This window comes from Colias philodice, chromosome 31 (genome assembly GCF_061535455.1).
Source record: "Colias philodice isolate Cphi_HAF_F1 chromosome 31, ilColPhil1 Martin Lab GWU primary, whole genome shotgun sequence".
NCBI classification, from domain to species: Eukaryota; Metazoa; Arthropoda; class Insecta; order Lepidoptera; family Pieridae; genus Colias; species Colias philodice.
This window is the reverse complement of record NC_143116.1, coordinates 3,110,257-3,130,505: the sequence shown is the minus strand read 5'-3', so window position 1 is coordinate 3,130,505 and position 20,249 is coordinate 3,110,257. Positions and strand designations below refer to the sequence as shown.

The following is a 20,249-nucleotide window of genomic DNA, read 5'->3' as shown; positions in this document are numbered from 1 at the left end:
GTATTAATTCTGAAACTTGATGTAGTGATAGGGTTATGATCAGAAGCGTAGCGTGCCTTGGCGGCGCCCCGTATAAAAATTGGTTTGGGGGCCCTTAGGAAGGGTAAAGATTTCTCACAAAAGCGCACGTTGGGGGCCACCTTGGCGCGGGGGCCCCGTATAATTGATACGGCAGATACGGCGGTAGCTACGCCCCTGGTTATGATGAGGTAGTTATGTCTTGTTTCTATATATAATATCATTGAGTTATGTAACTACATAAATAAAACAAACAAATAAGTAATAATAATAAAATCTTTATTATCCTAATTACATTTATTCACCAGGCCAAACAACACTCTCTATCCAGTCCAAATAGCTAGATACTCGTGTATATATCGCGGGTTTGCCCGACTGTGCGCATTTTCTGCCAAATGACGTCACTCCTATGACGTAGAATATGCATTGGTTGTCACGTGACGCCACTTGCAAGGGGGAACCGGAGTCGCCCTGGAAATTTAATGTGATTATTGTTATTATTTATAAAATAATACTGAATTATTTTCTTTTCGGAATATTTTCAAATGTAATGGTAAATTAAGAAAATATTTTTGATTTATTTATTGCATCAGAACATAAACCTAGAGGTTTTCATTAAGTCTTAAAGCAGTATTAATTCCAGTGTGAAAAAAGGACAGAGATAGATCGCCAACACTCTGGAAATAGTACTGTTTTAAGACGTCTTTGTTCAGTTGAATTTTATATAGCATTCATAATTAAATAGTGACGTTAAATTACACAGTGCATATTTATTGATATTTATTATTATTATAAAACATTTTATTTTAAAACGAATAAAAAAAATAGAAAAACACACGTTATTTTTAAAAAAAGAGCGCGTGTGCCGAGCACACGTGTCAGAAGTGAAACTTCCTTGGCAAGATTCAAAGATACCAAAATCGTCGACTTACTTGAAATGTTACTCTCAACGCGCCTAAAGAAGTTTCACTTCAAAAAATATCATCTATAATAATTTTCTCTTCTCCTCTGTTTAATCAAGCGCCTAGGCGTTTAATTAAAAAACCTATTTATTAATTTCCCTATTCATACCTGACAAGTATCCTTCCCCCCTCTCAACTCGCCGGCACACATCTGCGAATTGGCGAATCCTTGCCAATTTCGGTTCATATAATCAACCAATAGTTGATCACAGTATCTATTGTCTAGTAATGTTAGAGACACTTTCTGTAACTCTTTCGATGTCTCTGTTATTCGTGAGTCTGGAAAATAATAAAAAAATGTGTGCGTGTTAGTACGTGTGTACACACGTAAGAAGTGAAACTTCTTTATATGACTATATTTTTCAAAAAATAATTTACTACATATATGCAACTTTACAGAAATACGTCAATCACGCGTGTGGGATAAAAACAAGATGGCGTGTAACGGAAAAATGGCACGCGTAACGAAAAAATGTTACACTAAATTTTTTTCCAACCCCGATAAAGAAGTTTCACTTCAAAAAAAACCACAAAAAAGTACTAGTCATAAAAAAATCACATTAATTTTACAAAATATATCATTTTAAACAATCATTTTTATACTCACTTGGATCTGTAACCCCCCACCCCGTAGCCAAGGCGCTAGTATGTCCCTTGAAGTCAGGTTTTACCCATAAACAAGCAGGTCGGATGTTTGTACTAAAGTCTATATCTGTCATGAGTTCTATTAACGCTATATCGTTGTATTTGCTGGGAGAACGGTATTGTGGATGTGTTATTATGTTTTTTATGCCCACCTGTAAAATAAATAAATATTACTGCCAATATCCTACTAATCTATACTAATATTATAAAGCTGAAGAGTTTGTTTGTTTGAACGCGCTAATCTCAGGAACTACTGGTCCGATTTGAAAAATTCTCTCGGTAGATAGCCTATTTATCGAGGAAGGCTATAGGCTATTCACGCTGACCAACAGGAGCGGAGCACTGCGGGTAAAACGGTGGGTCGCAGCTAGTTTTAAATAAATGTTTATATAGATAACTAGCTGTGCTCCGCGATTTCACCCGCATGGCTCTGCTCTCGTTGGTCTTAGTGTGATGATGTATAAGAAAATGATACATGAACAAAATATTTTTTTCAAATCGGACCAGTAGTTCCTGAGATTTTCAAACGAACTCTTCAGTTTTATAATATTAGTATAGATTTGTTTGTACATAAATACATGTGTACATGGACGTATAAAAAAAGACGGACGGTATATCGCCTAAACATTGAGTGAAGCCTAGTAATGGCGGCGAAACATCCATGTGTGTGTGCCATGTTGCCATGGCAACAGCTGTGTTGATGACAATGGCGGCTGTATTTTTTTCTATAAATTTTGCCGTAATAATTTTGTCATTAAAACATAAAAGGAATAACTTGCTTCCCAGTGGAATGTAATCCCTTGTGTTTTGTTATTTAAAATTGTACTGTTGCGACACCATTTACCACGCAAGACGGCATTTTAAATATTTTTTGTGAAACAGTGACGCAGTTAATCAGTCGGTAGTTCACGACGTAATGGCGGCCGACTAGCTTACTATGGTGAGAGTGTGTGCGTGTTTATTGTCTTTACACGATCGCTAGCTTACTATGGTGGCTTCACGTTGTTTGTTCGTAATACGGTGTCCGTCTTTTTTTATACGTCCATGCATGTGTATATGTTTGTGTGATTAAATTGCATGTGTACGTGTACATATTTGTATGTATGTATGTATACTTTACATTGACCGCCTCCTTGGTACAGTGGTTGACGCGTGAGCGTAGAACCGAGAGGTCCTGGGTTCGATTCCCGGTGGAGACGAAGAAAAAAAAATGTCTCGGTCTGGCAGGACACAGAAGGCTGATCACCTACTTGTCCCTAAAGATCGATCAGTGAAACAGATGTATAATGCATCTGTCCCTTACCCCACTAGGGGACATGGGACTTCACTTTATGTATACTTACTTCAACCGGTTCAGCCCCATCCTGCACATTGGGGTCCAGATTCTGATCTCCAAGACGGACTATAGTCGGTGAGTTATTTATCCGTCTTGTTGTTTTAGTACAATGGCCGGCTGTAAGAACGAATCGAGAGCTGATAAGAGACCCTCCGCAGAGGAATATGTAGGATGTTTGGTCCTCGTCTAACCAGCCTATGGCTGCCTGTGAAATATAGAAATAATATCAATTAAAAGAGAGTGTGTGCCGAGCACACGTGTCAGGAGTGAAACTTATTGGGCTGGGGTAAAGATACCAAAATCGTCGCATTTTGGGGGCGTGACGGTATTGCCATGAAATTTTACTCTCAACGTGCCTAAAGAAGTTTTACTTCAGAAGTTGTGGGGTAATAAATGAAGATGGAACAGAAATGCAGTCGAATTGATTGATGCCTCCTCTTTTTTTTGTTAACGGCTACAAAGAAAGAAAGTACCTAATATCTTATAAGTAATGATATACTATAAGGGCCGATTTTTCAATGCTTGGATAAAACTTATCTTAAATAAAGTATTACACGATACTTTTAAAATGTCACGTAAACTGTCAAATACGGGCAATTCGAATACATTATTCGACGAATAAGTTTTATCCAAGCATTGAAAAATCGGCCCTAAGAAGTATATTATTCAGGAATAATAGCCTACAGTGTTTAATAAAGTGAGTATTGGATGATGATTGATGGATGGATGGATTGTTGATGGACAGAGGCGGCTCGCCCTAAGGAGCGCTGGTGCAGTGAAATCCCATAAATAATTATAATAAAATCATACTCCTTAATTTCATTATTAATATTAATTATTACTATTTAAAATCAATCGTAATCGTAAAAAACTACTGTCAATACCAATGAATTTATTCATCATTCCATCATTCCATACACCTGATGATGGATAGTTGTATGTTTTGTGACCACTATAACTTTTTTACACGCTTTATATTAGCTTCACCTGTATGTTTGTTTTTTGTAACCGACTTCTTTGGGCGCGATTTTGACCCACTTTAAACGGCCAGATTCGTTCAAACTTTGTAGATTTATTGAGGACCGATGACAATACACTAATTTGATAAAATTATTCCATTTTTTAGTTCGGTTTCTATAAAAAGCGTGTTTTTTAGTTTTTTTTTAACTATTATTATATTATTAACTTTATTAACTCCAAATATTTACCATATGCGGAAACTCCCCAGTACTAGCAGCCTCTCCCCCCACGATCAGTTCAACCCCATTATAATCACATTTAGCTGCAGATATGGATAGTGTATCCGGGTCTGGGACGAGGGGGATGAAATCAACCGTTTGTGTCACCCCCCGGCTGTATTCTTCGCATTCTGGGGGTAGATATAAAAAAAAATGTAAATTGTAGTCACAATATATATCTGGTTGTGCATAGGACAACTCATGTTTATAAAACTGTATTTAGCATAAGTACATATGAATTGTTTTGTCGCTGTATATATAAATTACTTAGTTAAGTATTTTTTACTGTTTTCCAATTTTTAGCACTAAATCTTTTTCAGCTCTCATTTGCTGGAATTTCAATCGCATTTGTGGAAGAAATTGTATAATTGTCATTATAAAAGAAATAAGACTCACAATCGCGCCTATTCAAAAGTAGTCAAAAATTGTTCAATTTTGCAACAGTAATGTTCAAGTCTATTGTATGTATCTACAATAATATTATAAAGAGGAAAACTTTGTTTGTTTGTTTGATTGTAATGAAATATGAATAGGCTCATAAACTACTGGACCGATTTTAAAAATTCTTCCACCGTTCGAAAGCTACATTATCCACGAGTAATATAGGCTACTAGCTTTCCGCCCGCGGCTTCGCCCGCGTTTTCAAAGAAAAACCCGCATAGACCCGTTCCCGTGGGATTTCCGGGATAAAACCTATCCTATGTGTTAATCTAAGCTACCATCTATATGTGTGCTAAATTTCATTGTAATCAGTTCAGTAGTTTTTACGTGAAAGAGTAACAAACATCCATACATCCATACTTACAAACTTTCGCCTTTATAATAGTAGTAGGATATATTATCACGCTAAGACCAACAGGAGCGGAGCCACGCGGGTGAAACCACGCGGCACAGCTAGTCGCTTATAAGAAAACTCTGCCTAGTGCACATGTAGGCAGAGTTATACTACCGGACAAATTTTGAGCGTGATTGTGAGTTAAGTTGTTTTTTGTATGTCAATGATTTGAAACTATGCTTTTATTTTATGAAATCTTACTACCTATATAAAAATAAGTCGGGTTTTCCTTCCTGACGCTATAACTCCAGAACACACGAACCGATTTCCACGGTTTTGCATTCGTTGGAAAGGTCTCGGGCTCCGTGAGGTTTATAGCAAAGAAAAAGTGTCTCTGGTGGCGAAACGGAGTTCGCCCGGTTTGCTAGTTGGCTATAAATTCATAGTTCATACTCACTTCGTTCGCTGAGTCTCAATTTTTTATTTTTATTTGCTGATTGATTCGACCAGACTGGCCTGCGACTGTAACGAAAAATTTAGTAAAATAACAAAATATGTAGTTACCTGAATTATATGTAATCACTACATAGTATAAAACAAAGTCGCTTTCTCTGTCCCTATGTCCCTTTGTATGCTTAAATCTTTAAAACTACGCAACGGATTTTGATGCGGTTTTTTTTTAATAGATAGAGTGATTCAAGAGGATGGTTTTAGTATATAATTTATTAGGTTTTAGACAAAGCGGGCGAAGCCGCGGGCGGTAAGCTAGTATTTATTATAAAGTTATGATACTAGTGGTTTGTCTTGACTTCGCCTGTGGTAAATGTACATATTAAAATCTATAGCACTCAGGGATCACGTAGTTATATATCCAACTATAAAATTATTTTTGATATCGGTCCATTAGTTTCTGAGATCAGCGCGTTCAAACAAACAAACTCTTCAGTTTTATAATATTACTATAGATATTACTTACTCGCTCTGCCGTGTGGCAGCTTGCAAAATGGACGAACCATCTCTACAGCAAACTATCACACCATCAAATGTGTAGGAGCATATAGATGGGTTTATACCGTTACGACTGAAAAATAAAACATATATTGTGTTATTTTACTATATAAAAATAAGTCGGGTTTTCCTTCCTGACGCGCTATAACTCCAGAATGCACGAACCGATTTCCACGGTTTTGCATTCGTTGGAAAGGTCTCGGGCTCCGTGAGGTTTATAGCAAAGAAAAAGTGTCTCTGGTAGCGAAACGCAGTTCGCCTAGTTATGTATAAATATAATAAAGATTTGGATATATAGAGGGGAAAGCACGAAAACTATCGTCAAATTCGTATCTTCCCAAAAAATAATTTTCAAATTCCCATTTGTACTGTATTGAAGGGATTTTGAAAAGCGCCTCTGCCGAGCGTAAAAGGAACTAATTTTTTTTTCGACAAGCCGGTATATATTATGTACGCTTATATTGCTAATTAAATAGGTAATTAATTTAACACTTAACACTTAACAAACAAACTAATAAAACTACTACTAAACTTTGTAATTGTTCAAAACAATATTAAATAAATACTTACGTATTATCCTCTCTAACAGAAACACACTGATTGGCAGGCACACATCTACCCACTATTTGAGTCGGCTGTACTATACATGGTTCACCAACTGAAAAATAATATTTTTACTCTATAATTAAGGCACATAATATTTCTTTAGACTTTTTTGTTAGGTACAGAAGTAAATTCGAATTCCAATTAAAAATAGTAAGTAAGTACGTTGATTTTAACCAAATCTTTTTTCCACAACAAATGTTGTTTTTTTTATATATAATTTTACAGTAGCTCCGTGGCTATACCGTATACGTATAGGCTAATTAAATATTTTAACGCCAAAATGAAGTGAAAACAAAAACAAGTTATCATTTTTAATCTACTTACAAAAAACTTAATTCTGACAATAATAATAATTGTTTGATAGGTACAATATACCTAGATTAAAAAAAATGGTGGGTAAAATCACGTAAAATTTAGATGTCGGAATAAATGCAATTTCCTATAAAAAAAATAAACATGTTTTCCTATACAACATACATTTCTTGACCTTTTTATAGGTATAGTTATAAGTTATAATGTCGATCCATAACTGAATTAATAGTCACCACATTAAATATTTTGTATATAGGTAGGTAGGTAATACAAGATGTTTCACATGACTGCGCTTGTAAAATAACAAAAACTTACTCCTCTGGGGTAATCCTCCGCTTGCGAAAACAAGGAAAATAAATAGTATTAACATTTTTAATTACTTTGTACGTTAGTCCATTGTTGTACCTGTAAATAAACATGTTTAGATATTAACTGGAAATTTATAAATCTATACCATAATCTTATATATAAAATTCTCGTGTCACAATGTTAGTCTGCATACTCCTCCGAAACGGGTGGACCGATTCTCATGAAATTTTCTGTGCATATCGGGTAAGTCTGAGAATCGGCCAACATCTATTTTTCATATGTACCACGGGCGAAGCCGGGGCGGACCGCTAGTAATATTATAAAGCTGAAGAGATTGTCTGTTTGTTTGAACGCGCTAATCTCGGGAACTACTGGTCCGATTTGAAAAATTCTTTCGGTGCCAGCTCATTTATCGAGGAAGGCTATACCTAATAGGCTATATTATATCATCAAGCTACGACCAACAGTAGTGGACTGTGGAGCCTCGGGGGTGAAACCGCGCGGAGCAGCTAGTATGTAGATAAAATTTTTATGTTCTTATCTACTATTTAAGGAAGGAATAGACAGTGGAATAGAAAACTTTAAAATCTGATTAACATTTTTTTAAATCTGTTTTTAATATTTTTAAAACCTTAGGCTGTGCCTTAGGCCGTATTCAGATTTCAGAAAGAAAGCTGGAAACTTATAAGCGCTTATCGGCGCTTGTCAGCGCTGGTTCGTTGGAAGGAAAGGAAGCAGGTTGAAGCAGACCAATACAAATTTTATATGGCAGCGCTTATAAGTTTTCAGCTTTCTTTCTGAATACGCCCTTAGAGTATATAGTTATTACAGTTTAAAACGTAAGTTAGTTTAAAGTACCTATCTTCTTATGGCCCTGCGCAGACGGCACACTTTTTGTGCGATCGAGTCTGCGGCGCACAAAAAGTCTGCATGGCGCGCAAAAAGTCGGTCGCGGATTTTTCACAGACTCAACGCACACGACGCACATCTTCGATCATTTTGTCGGCAGAGCTGTAGGGACGTAGACGCTATGGAAATCGTGCAGAGATCGCGAAGTATTATTTTGTACATGAAGTACAGAAAAAGAAAAAGAACTAGAGAATTTTGGGTACATCCTATACTTTCGGAAAGCCATGATAATAGATCGCGTGCGTTACGTCCACCCCTAGCAAATGCAGATTGCCGACTAAAGTGTGCGCCGTCTGCGTTAGCGCGCGTTGAAGCAAACGTTCAATTCTTTTCACACACTTTTTGTGCGGAGCGGCGCGCCGCGGCGCGGTGCGATCTGCCCGAATTACACGGATTTTTTGTGCGCCGGACTTTTTGCGCGTCGTGTGCGTTACTGCATATAATTTCATAGGTTCTATTTTCACAGACTAAAAAGTGCGTCACGGATAGTCTGTCGTCTGCGCAGGGCCTATATTTTACTTGATTTTACCACGAATTATTCAACAGATGACAATAATTTTATTGAAAAAAAATGCATGAAAATTAAAAAAAAGTTTGGAATGGAATTCTGTCATCGTTCTAAAATATTCTTTAGCTATTGTCACACAATATTATGTCCCTCAGCTTATTAATCTGAAGCTTATGTCATCCACTTAAGAAAGACCTTGGTAAAGTCCTAGATACTTAAAGTTAAAATATTTACTTATTTAATAGCACATCAAGATTTATTTTTTTATTTAATAGCACTTTTTAAGTAAGGCTGTATCAGCCTTACTTAAAAACGTCTCTTAAAGAGCCCCTCTTAGCTGTTGGTCAACGTTTTTTTCACTTAAACCCAAACCCGTGATATTCAGTCAATTCCAATTTCCCAATTCAGTGTTGAGAAGTGTATAGGCAACTGTTAACTAATAACTTGTCAAGTTTTAAATCTATTTGAGAGACATCATGGCGGATATTATTGTCAAACAGCTGTTGTCAATAGTTGCAAAGAATAAAGTTATATTAGTGTTTTTAAGCTATTGCATAGCTTCTATCGCGGACCTTGAGCGCGGGGACCGAATCCAGAAATTGCGCAGGGTCTCTCCAAGTGATCAAGACCACTATTGTTGCTTGTGCAGTTTTGCACAATTTAGCAATACTCTTTAATGAGTCTATTTTAAATCAAGGTATTTGTACAAACTACTATGTAAAGAAAGTGTATTTAATAATGCCAATATGTATGTACATAAAAAATAATCATATTTTAATTAATTATTTTGTATTTTTCTAGATCCTTGAAAAAAAAAATCAATTATTAATCGATCCAACTGTCCCTGATAATATAGAAGATGAAGACGAAAACATAAACAGGGCCATTTATATTGAAACTTATTTTAATCAATAAAACTATATTTTATTAACTATATCATTCTAATTTTATTTATTTTTTTGTAAATATTCTTCCTCTAATGTAAGTATTTGGAGCTTTTTCTCGTGAAGCTCCCTTTCTTGTTCCATTCTTAATAGGTGAAGCTCCCTCTCTTGTTCTATTCTAATGAGATGCAACTCTTGTTGCTGCTTCATTAATTCCTCCCTGCTTTTTTTTGCAAGGAGGAATAATTGATGCTCATAATCGGAATTTGAACCACTGTAAAAATAACATAAACATTATTTATATATATAAAACTCAAAGGTGACTGATATAGTGATCTATCAATGCACAGCCAAAACCAATGGACGTATCAGGCTGAAATTTGGCATGCAGGTAGATGTTAGGACGTAGGCATCCGCTAAGAAAGGATTTCCCGAAATTCTTGCGGGAACGGGGAAAAACGGGGATGCACGTACAAAGTCGTGGGCGGAAGATAGTTTCACATAAATCACAGCTGAACAATAATCACAGGAAATTTCATGACATTCTATTTTCAACATTACATACTTACGTTTTTTTTAGTTGAGCTTGGAAATTATGTGTAGATTTTGTTACTCGTGGCGATTCAGGCTAAAAATAAATAAAAAATATATTAAAATAATATAAATTCTATTTATAATACTGATATTTTTGTATAACATAACTGATAAAAATATTATACAAATTATTATATGTATAATATGATTACCTTTGCATGTGCAGTGCTTTCTAATGAATCATTAGCAGGACTTGGTGGTGGAGGGCCTGTCATGTTTCTTACCTTTCTAAAATTTGAAGCCTTAGCCCGATTCTTCATATTCCTCCACTGATTTTGTATTTGGTTCATGTCCCTTTTATGGAGTGAAATTATATTATAACTGAAATATAAAGACAATAATAATGTTATTACAGGCAACAATTTATTAATCACAAGAAATTGTTAGAATAAGCAAAACTAAAATAACCAAAACCAACCAAGACAAAAGATCTTCCCATGCAAGTTTTTTTGCTGTATTTGTGTTTGTCGACGTATCTTTATTCTCTAATATATGTGCTCGCTCGAGCACTAATTTTCGAAGCAGTTTCTAAAGAGAAATATATATTTATTAATAAGTAACTTTTAATTTGAGTTTGAGTTGAGTTAAGGAAATAAGTACATTCTATTAGATTTTGTGTGTACATTACGTACCTTATCCTCCTCACTCCAATTCGTCGAACGGGAACGTTTCTTGATCGTTGAGCTCATTTTAATTAAAACTGAATTTGAATTTATCAATAAATATCAATAATCTCAAATCTGTGTTAACGACAAATGTTTGAAATTATTAGAAAGTTTTTAATTTTCTGTCAGTTAAACGTCAATGTCATGCAAAATAAAGTCTATTGTCGTAGTCTATTGTCAAAAAGTACAATTAAATGTATCTACAGACGCTCCGATTTGGTTGGTGCCAACCATATCGGAACCGACAAGGCAACCATTCCAACATTGCTACAGATTGTCCGACGGTTGGCCTTCCAGCCGTCAGTTGACCATAGAGTAATATGTCAGTTGACCATAGTACGAAGAGAATGGGCTAAATTCTACTATAGAAATAGAGAAAATTACAGTCATATGCGGCTCTTACAACTTATTTTTTAAGGTTTTTAATGTAGCCGCACTGTCAATTTTTTTTAATACTTCTAACATAATAAAATACGCTTGATTTCTGGCATCTCTATTTGCGTAATCTTTGTTACTTAAGTCCCACAAACAGGGAAAGTCTTTATATAGTTCCAGCAATTTTATTAATATGTCACGTTCGGTGACCGTAACTCCCTCGGCGTTCATGTTGACGTCCTACACCGGCGGCGTTGCGAATGTGAATGAGCCAATTACCTATATTACTCTATGGAATGAGCCGATTTGGTCGGAACAAAGCTTCCAGACGTTCCAATTTGGTTGGATCGGATAGGAAGTTGGTTTGGTCGGTATCGCCGGCGCATCCGACCACGTCAAACCAATATTAATAATAATTATGTCGGACCGACCGCTCTCTACACTTTCCGATTTGGTCGTGGTCGGATGGTTGGCACCAACCAAATCGGAGCGTCTGTAGATGCATTTAGGTGAAGTTTTACGTGAATAGTGGGTTTTTATTTCAATAATGTTACTAGAAAAAAATATTTTGACGTTACTCAGTTGAGAGCAGTTGAGAGTGTGGTTGAGAGACTGCTGACTGCTGAGAGAGGTTTACGTATGTTTATTTATTTTATCCATTGATCAGGGCGCGCGAGCCGGTCCGGTAGTTGAGAGTTAGGTATATAGCTGAGATGTGTTTAAGCAACAGATCAGTCAGTTTTTACTTTTTACAAGTAAGGCTGTTACATAATAATTAGTCTGACCATAAATACTGTTACCTAAGTACATTAAAAAAATCCATATTATTTCAAATTTAGAATCAGTCGTTCTGATAATATTATCATTATCTATGTTTTCTAAAAAAATGTATATTAACTGCATATTTTGAATTTGGAATCAGTCATTCTGAATATTGCATTTAGCTTTTCGCGCCAGTCGGTAGTATTTTTTTTTTATTAAAATGCATTGTTGTAATAAATAAACAAATTGCTGTTATTAGTGATAGCATTATACCTATTATAAAGTTAGTAAATAATTTTTAAACTATTCGCTTGGTAATTGTCGTATTTTTATGAATATTAATACCTGTGTGATTGAAAAATATCTTACCATGGTAAGTAAGTACAATATATTTGCTTTAAAAACAATATATTTAAGTTTTCAATTTAAATTGATGGATTTACTAGGTACTGTGTCTGTGATTATAGGATCAATAATTATCAAGTAAGTTCACGCGACAGTCTCACCGCTCACGTGAGTATCTTTAACTAGGTCCTAACCTATTTTATTCTAAAAAGTAGCTTACCGCCCGCTGCTTCGTCCGCTTTTTCTAAAACCTAATAAATTATATACTAAAACCTTCCTCTTGAATCACTCTATCCATTAAAAACAGCCGCATCAAAATCCGTTGCGTACTACACACACAGGACAAGAAAAAGCGACTTTGTTTTATACTATGTAGGTAGTGACAATATTCAAATGTATGAAAAAAACTTAAAGAATGGTCAATAATTTGGAAAATCCAAAAGTGCACGCCTCATAATTTTTTTTTAATAAATATTTATTAATTATTATTTTTTTTTGTTTATTTAATAACAATTAAACCACATCGAATCAGACCCTGAAAAATGAAAGGGTTCTATTCCTGAGCATACTCAAGCGTAAGAGAAAAAAAAAGACTCGATTAGTAAAGTATTTCGGTCGCTATCGTGTTAACAAGAAAAAGGATCCGCACATACAGACACACGGACGTCCAAGACAGAACTTTTTTAAACTGTTTTTTAACTAGTTTAAATAACAAAAATGACATCAAAAATATCATGAACGTTAAAAATAGTGTTTTTTCTTAATATGTGTGTGTATGTATTATCTTACAAGTGCAATGTATGATACATAAAGACATTTTAAGTTTGAAAAATCAGATGTTTTGCGCGAAGTGACAGTAGTACCCACCTCAACGCTTCGCTTATGAGGCGTGCAATAGGGTTACACAAGAAATGTAAATAAGAGAAGTATAAAGACAAGAATAATTATTTATTATGACTAAATGATTCTTATATACAACTAAGTAAGTAGGTACTTAGTTGTTCTCCGCGGTTTTACGCGCAGTGCTCCGCTCGGTGATCTTAGCGAGATGATATAATATTATAGCCTATTCCCTATACTATAGCCTTCCTCGATATCATATCCTCGATATTGGGCTATCTAACACCGAAATAATTTTTCAAATCGGACCGGTAGTTGCTGAGATTAGCGCGTTCAAACAAACAAACAAACTCTTCAGTTTTAATAATATTAGTATAGACTACATATTATAGATATAGACTATAGATACATAAAAACTACAAATGAATTGATTTGTCATCTTCCTACTTGAAATCGTAACTACGCCATAGAACAAGGAAAATATTGTAAAATAAGTAATTTGCATGATTTATGAGCAGTTTGCTGTCACATTTTAATTAAAAATCTAGTTTTATTACTATCAATATTGTTTCAATGAAATCTATTTTTGAATGGCTTTTTTTACGCCTTCCATGGTGAAGAACACCCAAAATTTTATAAAAACAAAAACAAACATTACAATTTTATTTATTTGTAACTAGGCTTCCGCCCGTGGCTTCGCCCGCGCAGTCAATGAAAAACCCGCATAATTCCCTTTCCCGTGGGATTTCCGGGATTGCATATTGATATTGCATATTGATATTGTTACTGCCTTTAAGACGCTTAATCTTAAAAATACTTGTGATCTTTGGGGAATGTCCGTAAATTTAGTTTATAATATAATAGAAAATATTGCGAAAAATTTAGCTTCCATATTTAATAAGTGTTGTGACTATGGTACATTTCCTAATTTACTAAAGCTTAGTAAAGTTATACCTTTATTTAAGAAGGGCGATCAAGAAGACTGTAACAATTATAGACCTATCTCTATTTTACCAACATTAAGTAAGGTATTCGAGAAGTTAATATTAAACCAATTGAGTAGTCATTTTGCAAATAATAATTTACTGCACACCAAACAGTTTGGTTTCACAAAGGGGCGCTCAACCACAGATGCTGGAGTTGCACTTCTAACACATATATATAAGGCATGGGAAAACTCAAAAAATGCTCTAGGGATATTTTGTGACCTCTCCAAGGCATTTGACTGCGTTGAACATTGTACTTTGTTACGTAAACTTAATCACTATGGAATTAAAGGAAAAGCCCAGAACCTCATAGCGTCATACCTGCATGATAGGATACAGACTGTAGTTGTTAATGGAGACCGTTCTAGCGGTGCGTCAATTAACATTGGTGTTCCACAGGGGTCAATTTTAGGTCCCTTCTTGTTCTTGGTATATATATCAATGATCTTCCCTATTATTTGCAGGATAGGTGTGAAATAGTTCTGTTTGCAGATGATACCTCATTAATTTTTAATGTGGATAGGCATGACCCAAATGTTGACGAAGTGAACAGTGCTCTTTTACACATATCTGAATGGTTTACTGCCAATAATTTATTATTAAATGCCAAAAAAACCACTTGTGTTGAATTTTTACTTCCTAATGTAAAAAAGTTGAACAGAGATATTACCTTGAACGGGGAGGTATTGCATCCTACTGAGTCTACTGTATTTCTAGGGTTAACATTGGACGAGAAACTACAGTGGGGAGCCCATGTCAACACCGCTGCAGGTAAGCTCAGTTCTGCTGCATATGCAGTCCGAAAAATAAGGCATCTCACCGATGAAGATACGGCCAGATTGGTTTATTTCAGCTACTTTCATAGCATTATGTCCTATGGAATTCTACTGTGGGGCAGGGCTGCAGATATAGAAACTATATTTATCTTACAGAAAAGAGCCATTCGCTCTATATATAATTTACGTGCTCGGGACTCACTAAGAGATCATTTTAAGAATACTGGTATCCTTACTGTACCATCACAGTATATATTTAATAATATTTTGCATGTACACAAAAGCTCTGACTTACACACAAGAGTAGGAGATAGACACGATTATGGCACAAGGAACAAGAATAGAATTGAAATGCCATTTTTCCGATTAGCTAAAGTTAAAAATTCATTTATGGGTCAAGGTATACGCTTATACAATAGAATTCCTCATAATATTAAAGAGTTTAGTAGTACTAAATTTAAAACTTACATAAAAAATGTACTAGTTCAGAGAGCGTACTACAGTATTCAGGAATATATGGACGATAAAGACGCGTCGATGGAGGGTTGTCGCGTAAAAACCACAGGACAGTTCTTTGGCATATTATGTAGTTAGGTAGATATAAGTTACATATTATGTAAATTTATTGACATTATTTAAAAGAGCAACTATGGAGTTTCTTGCCGATTCTTCTCCATAGATACTGCTTTCCGAATCGGTGGTAAATGTTAAAATACTATGTAATGACGATTCGAAAGTGCTACTAAATAGTAGTCTAATTGAATAAATGAATGTTTGAGTTTGAGTTTGAGTTTGCATCATTTTCCCGGGATAAAAAGTACCTAGCCTATGTCCTTTCTCGGGTATCTAAATATCTCCATACCAAATTTCATGAAAATTGGTTCAGTAGTTAAGGCGTGATTGAGTAACAGACAGACAGACAGAGTTACTTTCGCATTTATAATATTAGTATGGATTGTCAATCTTCCTTTACTTAGATGCTTACTTCCATATCACTACATAGTATAAAACAAAGTCGCTTTCTCTGTCCCTATGTATGTTTAAATTTAATTATACCTACCTAGTACCTACTATATTATGTGTGATGCTAATTTGCTTATTAAACGAAATAGCACAAAAAATACTTCATGTTTGCATAGATATACCGTGTACCCATACGCATACCTTATATGCACTTGAAGTAGATTAAAAAAACAAGGAAAATAACAATAATTAAAACAGAAAAAATGCAACAGTCTCTGATTCACATTAAAACTGTAGTAATTTTCCTACATCTTAAAAAAAGGTTTAAAAGAATACGCATTTTATAGGTCTTCTTATAAATATATCTGCCTGGTTTCATATATTTATTACCTAATTATTATCAAAAAACAAAACACGGTCGCATTTAGAACCTCCTCCATTTTTTTAGTCGGTTGAAAATACAATAAACTTGAACACAGATAATGTGTAAAACTATACATGTGTGGAAAGTCCATTATAATCTTAAGTGTATTGGTGACAAAATATCAAATAAAAAGGAGTCGCAGTCAGGGATCGATAATCGATTTATTTGGTGACAGATCTACCATTCTGAGCACAGAGCTATTATTTAAGTAACAAAACTGTTATTATAAGAACAAAGTTTATATTCATGTAATGCAATATAATTTTATTGGTTATCGATCTCTTATTTACATTAATTTGATAATTATTGATACCTGGGAACAATTTTTGTTTATCTGAGAACGAAAATATTTCGTGGTGATAGATCTATTTATTAGGTGATACAACTTGATGACAAATATAAATTTTGGTGATAGAAAATATAGTTCCCATTGTTTTATACACTTGGTCTAAGATCCGAACATAAGGCGAAATTCAACGGCGTGATAATAGAATGAGACCAATTTTATAATTAATTTAGTCTATTAAAAAATGTATTAAAAATGGGTTGACTGGGAAAATCCTGGACAGGACATTTTTAATGAATTAATTTTTTTTTATTTTTTTTAATTTTTTATTAATTGCAGTTTCGAGATAATAAAACAATTTTGTAATAAAACAGTGCTGACATAATTTTTTTTTCATCATCCTATCAAGTGAAAGTAACTGGTACCGACATACCTGTTTATACCTGCCAACCTAACCGTTTGTCCCGGTAAATATTAGAAAACGACTATGACTGCACATTCTGTAGGTTTCATACTTTAAGTCTATTATATTTTTTTTTTATTATCTTGATACTGCAATTAATTAAAAAAAATGTTTTTTTTTTAATTCATTAAAATTGTCCTGTCCAGGATTTTCCCAGTCAACCCATTTTTAATACATTTTTTAATAGACTAAATTAATTATAAAATTGGTCTCATTCTATTATCACGCCGTTGAATTTCGCCTTATGTTCGGATCTTAGACCAACTAAAATAGAATTAATTTTGATGAAACTTGTTATTCAATTGAACATAAATAAATAAAACTTAGTAGGTATATATGGTGGAAATTTTTCATTGATAAAAATTAAGAATAGGTGGAAATTTTTGATGGACCCTAGAGGAGATAGGTAGCAAAATTTTCTAAAAACCATCATTCCTTGATTATACAAAATAAACTATACTGAATACAGTTATTACTACTCACTTATTCCATTTACATACCATACTTAGGTATTTTAAAACTAAACTACAAATCTACATAAAATGACTGCAGTATGATATCCTGTTTTGAAAAAAACTCAAAATCCATTTACCTACATACCTACTTGAAGGAATAAACAGAAACATACAAGATAAGTCGGATAATAAGAATAATAGTACAATCCTTACCTCGATTTTTCTCACGATTTTAAATACAATTTGAATTATTATTAATTTTTAAAACACGTCTGCAAGCTAACTTACAAGGACACAACTGATTGAATTCAAAGTATTGCATAGATTAATTATAAATAGAGGTGGTGAATCCATTATATTATTATAAACGTGTGTCTGTCTCTTACGCTTTCACGGCTAAAGAATAGCTCCAATTTCGTTGAAGGAATGAATGACAATAGTTGAAAACACACTACTGTGTTCATTTCGGTGTATCAGTTGCATTAAATTAATCTGATTTTTTATCATCCTCGTGACCCCAATAAGGTCGAAGTAATAAATTAAGATGTGTATTCTTATTTTTATCAAGAAGTGATACGTCATAGGAGTGCACTGTGCAAGTAATCAAGTAAAAACTTTATATCAATTTGATGGCGGAAATTAGATTGAAAATAACATAAAATTGACATATAACATTATCAAGCTTATACAAATACGCTAAAAAAACAGAACCATCGTTAATTATTTTCCTAAATAGAGTATTTTATAGTCATAATAAGCGAGTGGAACCGCAGGGTACAACTTGTATAAAATAAAATAGCTTTCTCTGTTTTATCATTACTCTGTGCACCTGTACTTGAGTTAATCCGGTTTGAAGACATGCATCAAGATTCAAGAGCAAGTTCAAAATAGCGCTACTTTTCCACGAAATATTGCTTTTTCTGTTCAAAAGCTATGTACTAGGAGGTAGAATAATAAAAAAGAAAAATAAAAAAAATTATGATTCCGGCCAGGATCGAACTGGCGGCCTTCTGCGTGTAAAGCAGATGTGATAACCACTACACCACGGAACCCGTTGTTAGTAAGTTGAAAATAAGTATTATATGGTTTTTAAAACTTGTTCTGATCGATAAAATTACAGTTTTTTAGAACTTTATTGTTTACAATAATTAATAAATTAATTATGCAAGAAATACGAAAAATACAAGAAAATAATGGTTGAAAACGTATTTTAAAATCTGGCGCTGATATTCGTACAATAATATTGAAAACACATTTATTTAATTAAAACCAAGGATTAGTAAATAATATTTTATCTTATTTGTATACGTAGTATATTATTATTAGTCTGTGATCTTATGGATATTAACACTTTTTTCGAAATAAAATTAATTCAAGAAACAGAAACTGGATTTCCAGGTAAATAATAAAGTTAAACTGTGTGATACATTTATATAAACATAGATGGCGCTGTTATTAATTTCTTGGCAAGTGTGGACTCGTTCTAGTTAGTAAAGTTTCCGCTAGATGGCGCTGAAATATATTCTGTAGTATTGCGTATTGAATGGTGCATTTTTGATTTGTGAACCATTTGTCTTCGCACTAATATTTACAGATATTTGTGAAAATTAAGCTTTTCCATAGAAAACTTAGTAATTATAATATTAGCTGTTCACCCCTGTTTTACCCGGGTTGTAATTTTTTTTTAAAATATTAGGACCGTAATATTCTATGCCCATCGCCTGGTTCTAAGCTATCTTCCTACCAATTTTCAGAAAAATCGGTTCAGCCGTTTTTGAGTTATGAATTATGTAACTAACACGTGCATTTATTTAAAAAATATAGATAGTTATTTAAAAAAATGTTGTGTGGTTTTGTGAAACTACGGTAAAAGTGAAACTGTTCGAACGGTTCCGAACACTGCTTTGTGTAGCGCATGTCGCGTGCCGAGTAGGTATACCTACTCGGCAGCCGCGATACACGCGACATGCGCTACACAGACCAAAAAGTTTGAGACGATGTAATAAAAGTTTCACTTTAATAGATAGATAGTTATAGATAACGGCGTGAATACCTACCAAACCAACTTAATAACTTTCATAGTCTTCAGGGATTGAGAAAATGTGATTTTCATACAAAGTCGCCTGATAATATCGTTATCAGATTATATTCACACCTGCATTGTATATGACGATTAAAGATACATAAATATTGATAATGTTCAAATTTGAGTATAATTTTAATAGGAATACTTACCTTTATCATTACAAACTATAAAACAAAGTTGATTTCTGATATCTGTCTGTCTCTATGCGTGCTTAGAACTTCAAAGCATGATTCATACCATAGACAAATATAACCTAGATTCTATTTGTCCATGTTCATACTACACCGTGACGGGTACGGTACGTGCTGGAGCCGGGAAACAAATGCCCTATCCCGTCCGTGCCCCGTCCGAGCTACGGTTAGGCATGAATCATATAAAAATTGGTTGTCTGTAAAGTCGGTTTACTGGCGATAGTTGAACGTGACAACGTCCGATTGTGCTTCTTTGTCGCTCGTTCCGCGCTCTCGCTTGCACTTCAAGCCTTACATGGAACGCCTCAGAGCGAGGTAACGCCGCACGAGTCATGTTTTTTCGAGCGAGCAGCCGGCTCTATCGAATTATAAGACGTTGTCACGTCAAAAAACGATACAATAATGTTTGACCGAACCCCGGACGGGACACGGTCCGGTCGCGAAACGGGGTAGCGTAAATCATCTTTGAAATTACCTACCTAGCGAATTTTGATGCGTTTCTTTTACTTGATCGAGTTGTTCAAGAAA

General features: G+C 34.4%; 1 protein-coding gene, 1 long non-coding RNA gene and 1 other non-coding gene across 6 annotated transcripts in view; 1 reads left to right on the top strand and 2 right to left on the bottom strand.

Annotated features, from left to right (window-relative positions):
* Positions 1 to 283: 283 nt before the first annotated feature.
* Positions 284 to 17,773, bottom strand: LOC149475151 (venom protease-like). 4 transcript variants are annotated; one of them, XM_089713652.1, is made up of 11 exons: positions 10,737 to 10,873; positions 10,329 to 10,425; positions 7,216 to 7,305; positions 6,553 to 6,640; positions 5,951 to 6,055; positions 5,432 to 5,496; positions 4,170 to 4,330; positions 2,969 to 3,166; positions 1,588 to 1,777; positions 1,090 to 1,259; positions 284 to 489 (listed from the first exon to the last, which is right to left on the bottom strand). In XM_089713652.1, the coding sequence occupies exons 3-11, from the start codon at positions 7,268 to 7,270 to the stop codon at positions 316 to 318; spliced, it is 1,206 nt and encodes a 401-aa protein (XP_089569778.1). In that variant the 5' UTR covers positions 7,271 to 7,305; positions 10,329 to 10,425; positions 10,737 to 10,873; the 3' UTR covers positions 284 to 315. The 4 variants fall into 4 exon arrangements, with proteins under 4 accessions (XP_089569778.1, XP_089569776.1, XP_089569779.1 ...); XM_089713650.1 differs by lacking the exons at positions 10,329 to 10,425; positions 10,737 to 10,873 and adding an exon at positions 17,658 to 17,773; XM_089713653.1 differs by lacking the exon at positions 10,329 to 10,425 and having other exon boundaries at positions 10,737 to 10,872.
* Positions 10,972 to 20,249, top strand: part of LOC149475147 (uncharacterized) — a 50,349-nt gene continuing 41,071 nt past the window's right edge. The window contains exon 1 of the long non-coding RNA XR_016318107.1: positions 10,972 to 11,639. This is a non-coding gene — a long non-coding RNA (uncharacterized LOC149475147). The remainder of the gene's footprint in view (positions 11,640 to 20,249) is intronic.
* TRNAV-UAC (transfer RNA valine (anticodon UAC)) lies at positions 18,424 to 18,496 on the bottom strand. The gene has a single exon. It is a non-coding gene; the product is annotated as a tRNA-Val (tRNA).

Coding starts and splice junctions, on each gene's coding strand:
- LOC149475151 (XM_089713650.1), bottom strand. CDS start 7,270: ATGTTAATACTATTTATTTTCCTTGTTTTCGCAAGCGGAGGATTACCC. Junction 5,497..5,950: donor GCTGCCACACGGCAGAGCGA/GTAAGTAATATC, acceptor TTTTCGTTACAG/TCGCAGGCCAGTCTGGTCGA. Junction 3,167..4,169: donor CTGGGGAGTTTCCGCATATG/GTAAATATTTGG, acceptor TATATTTCACAG/GCAGCCATAGGCTGGTTAGA.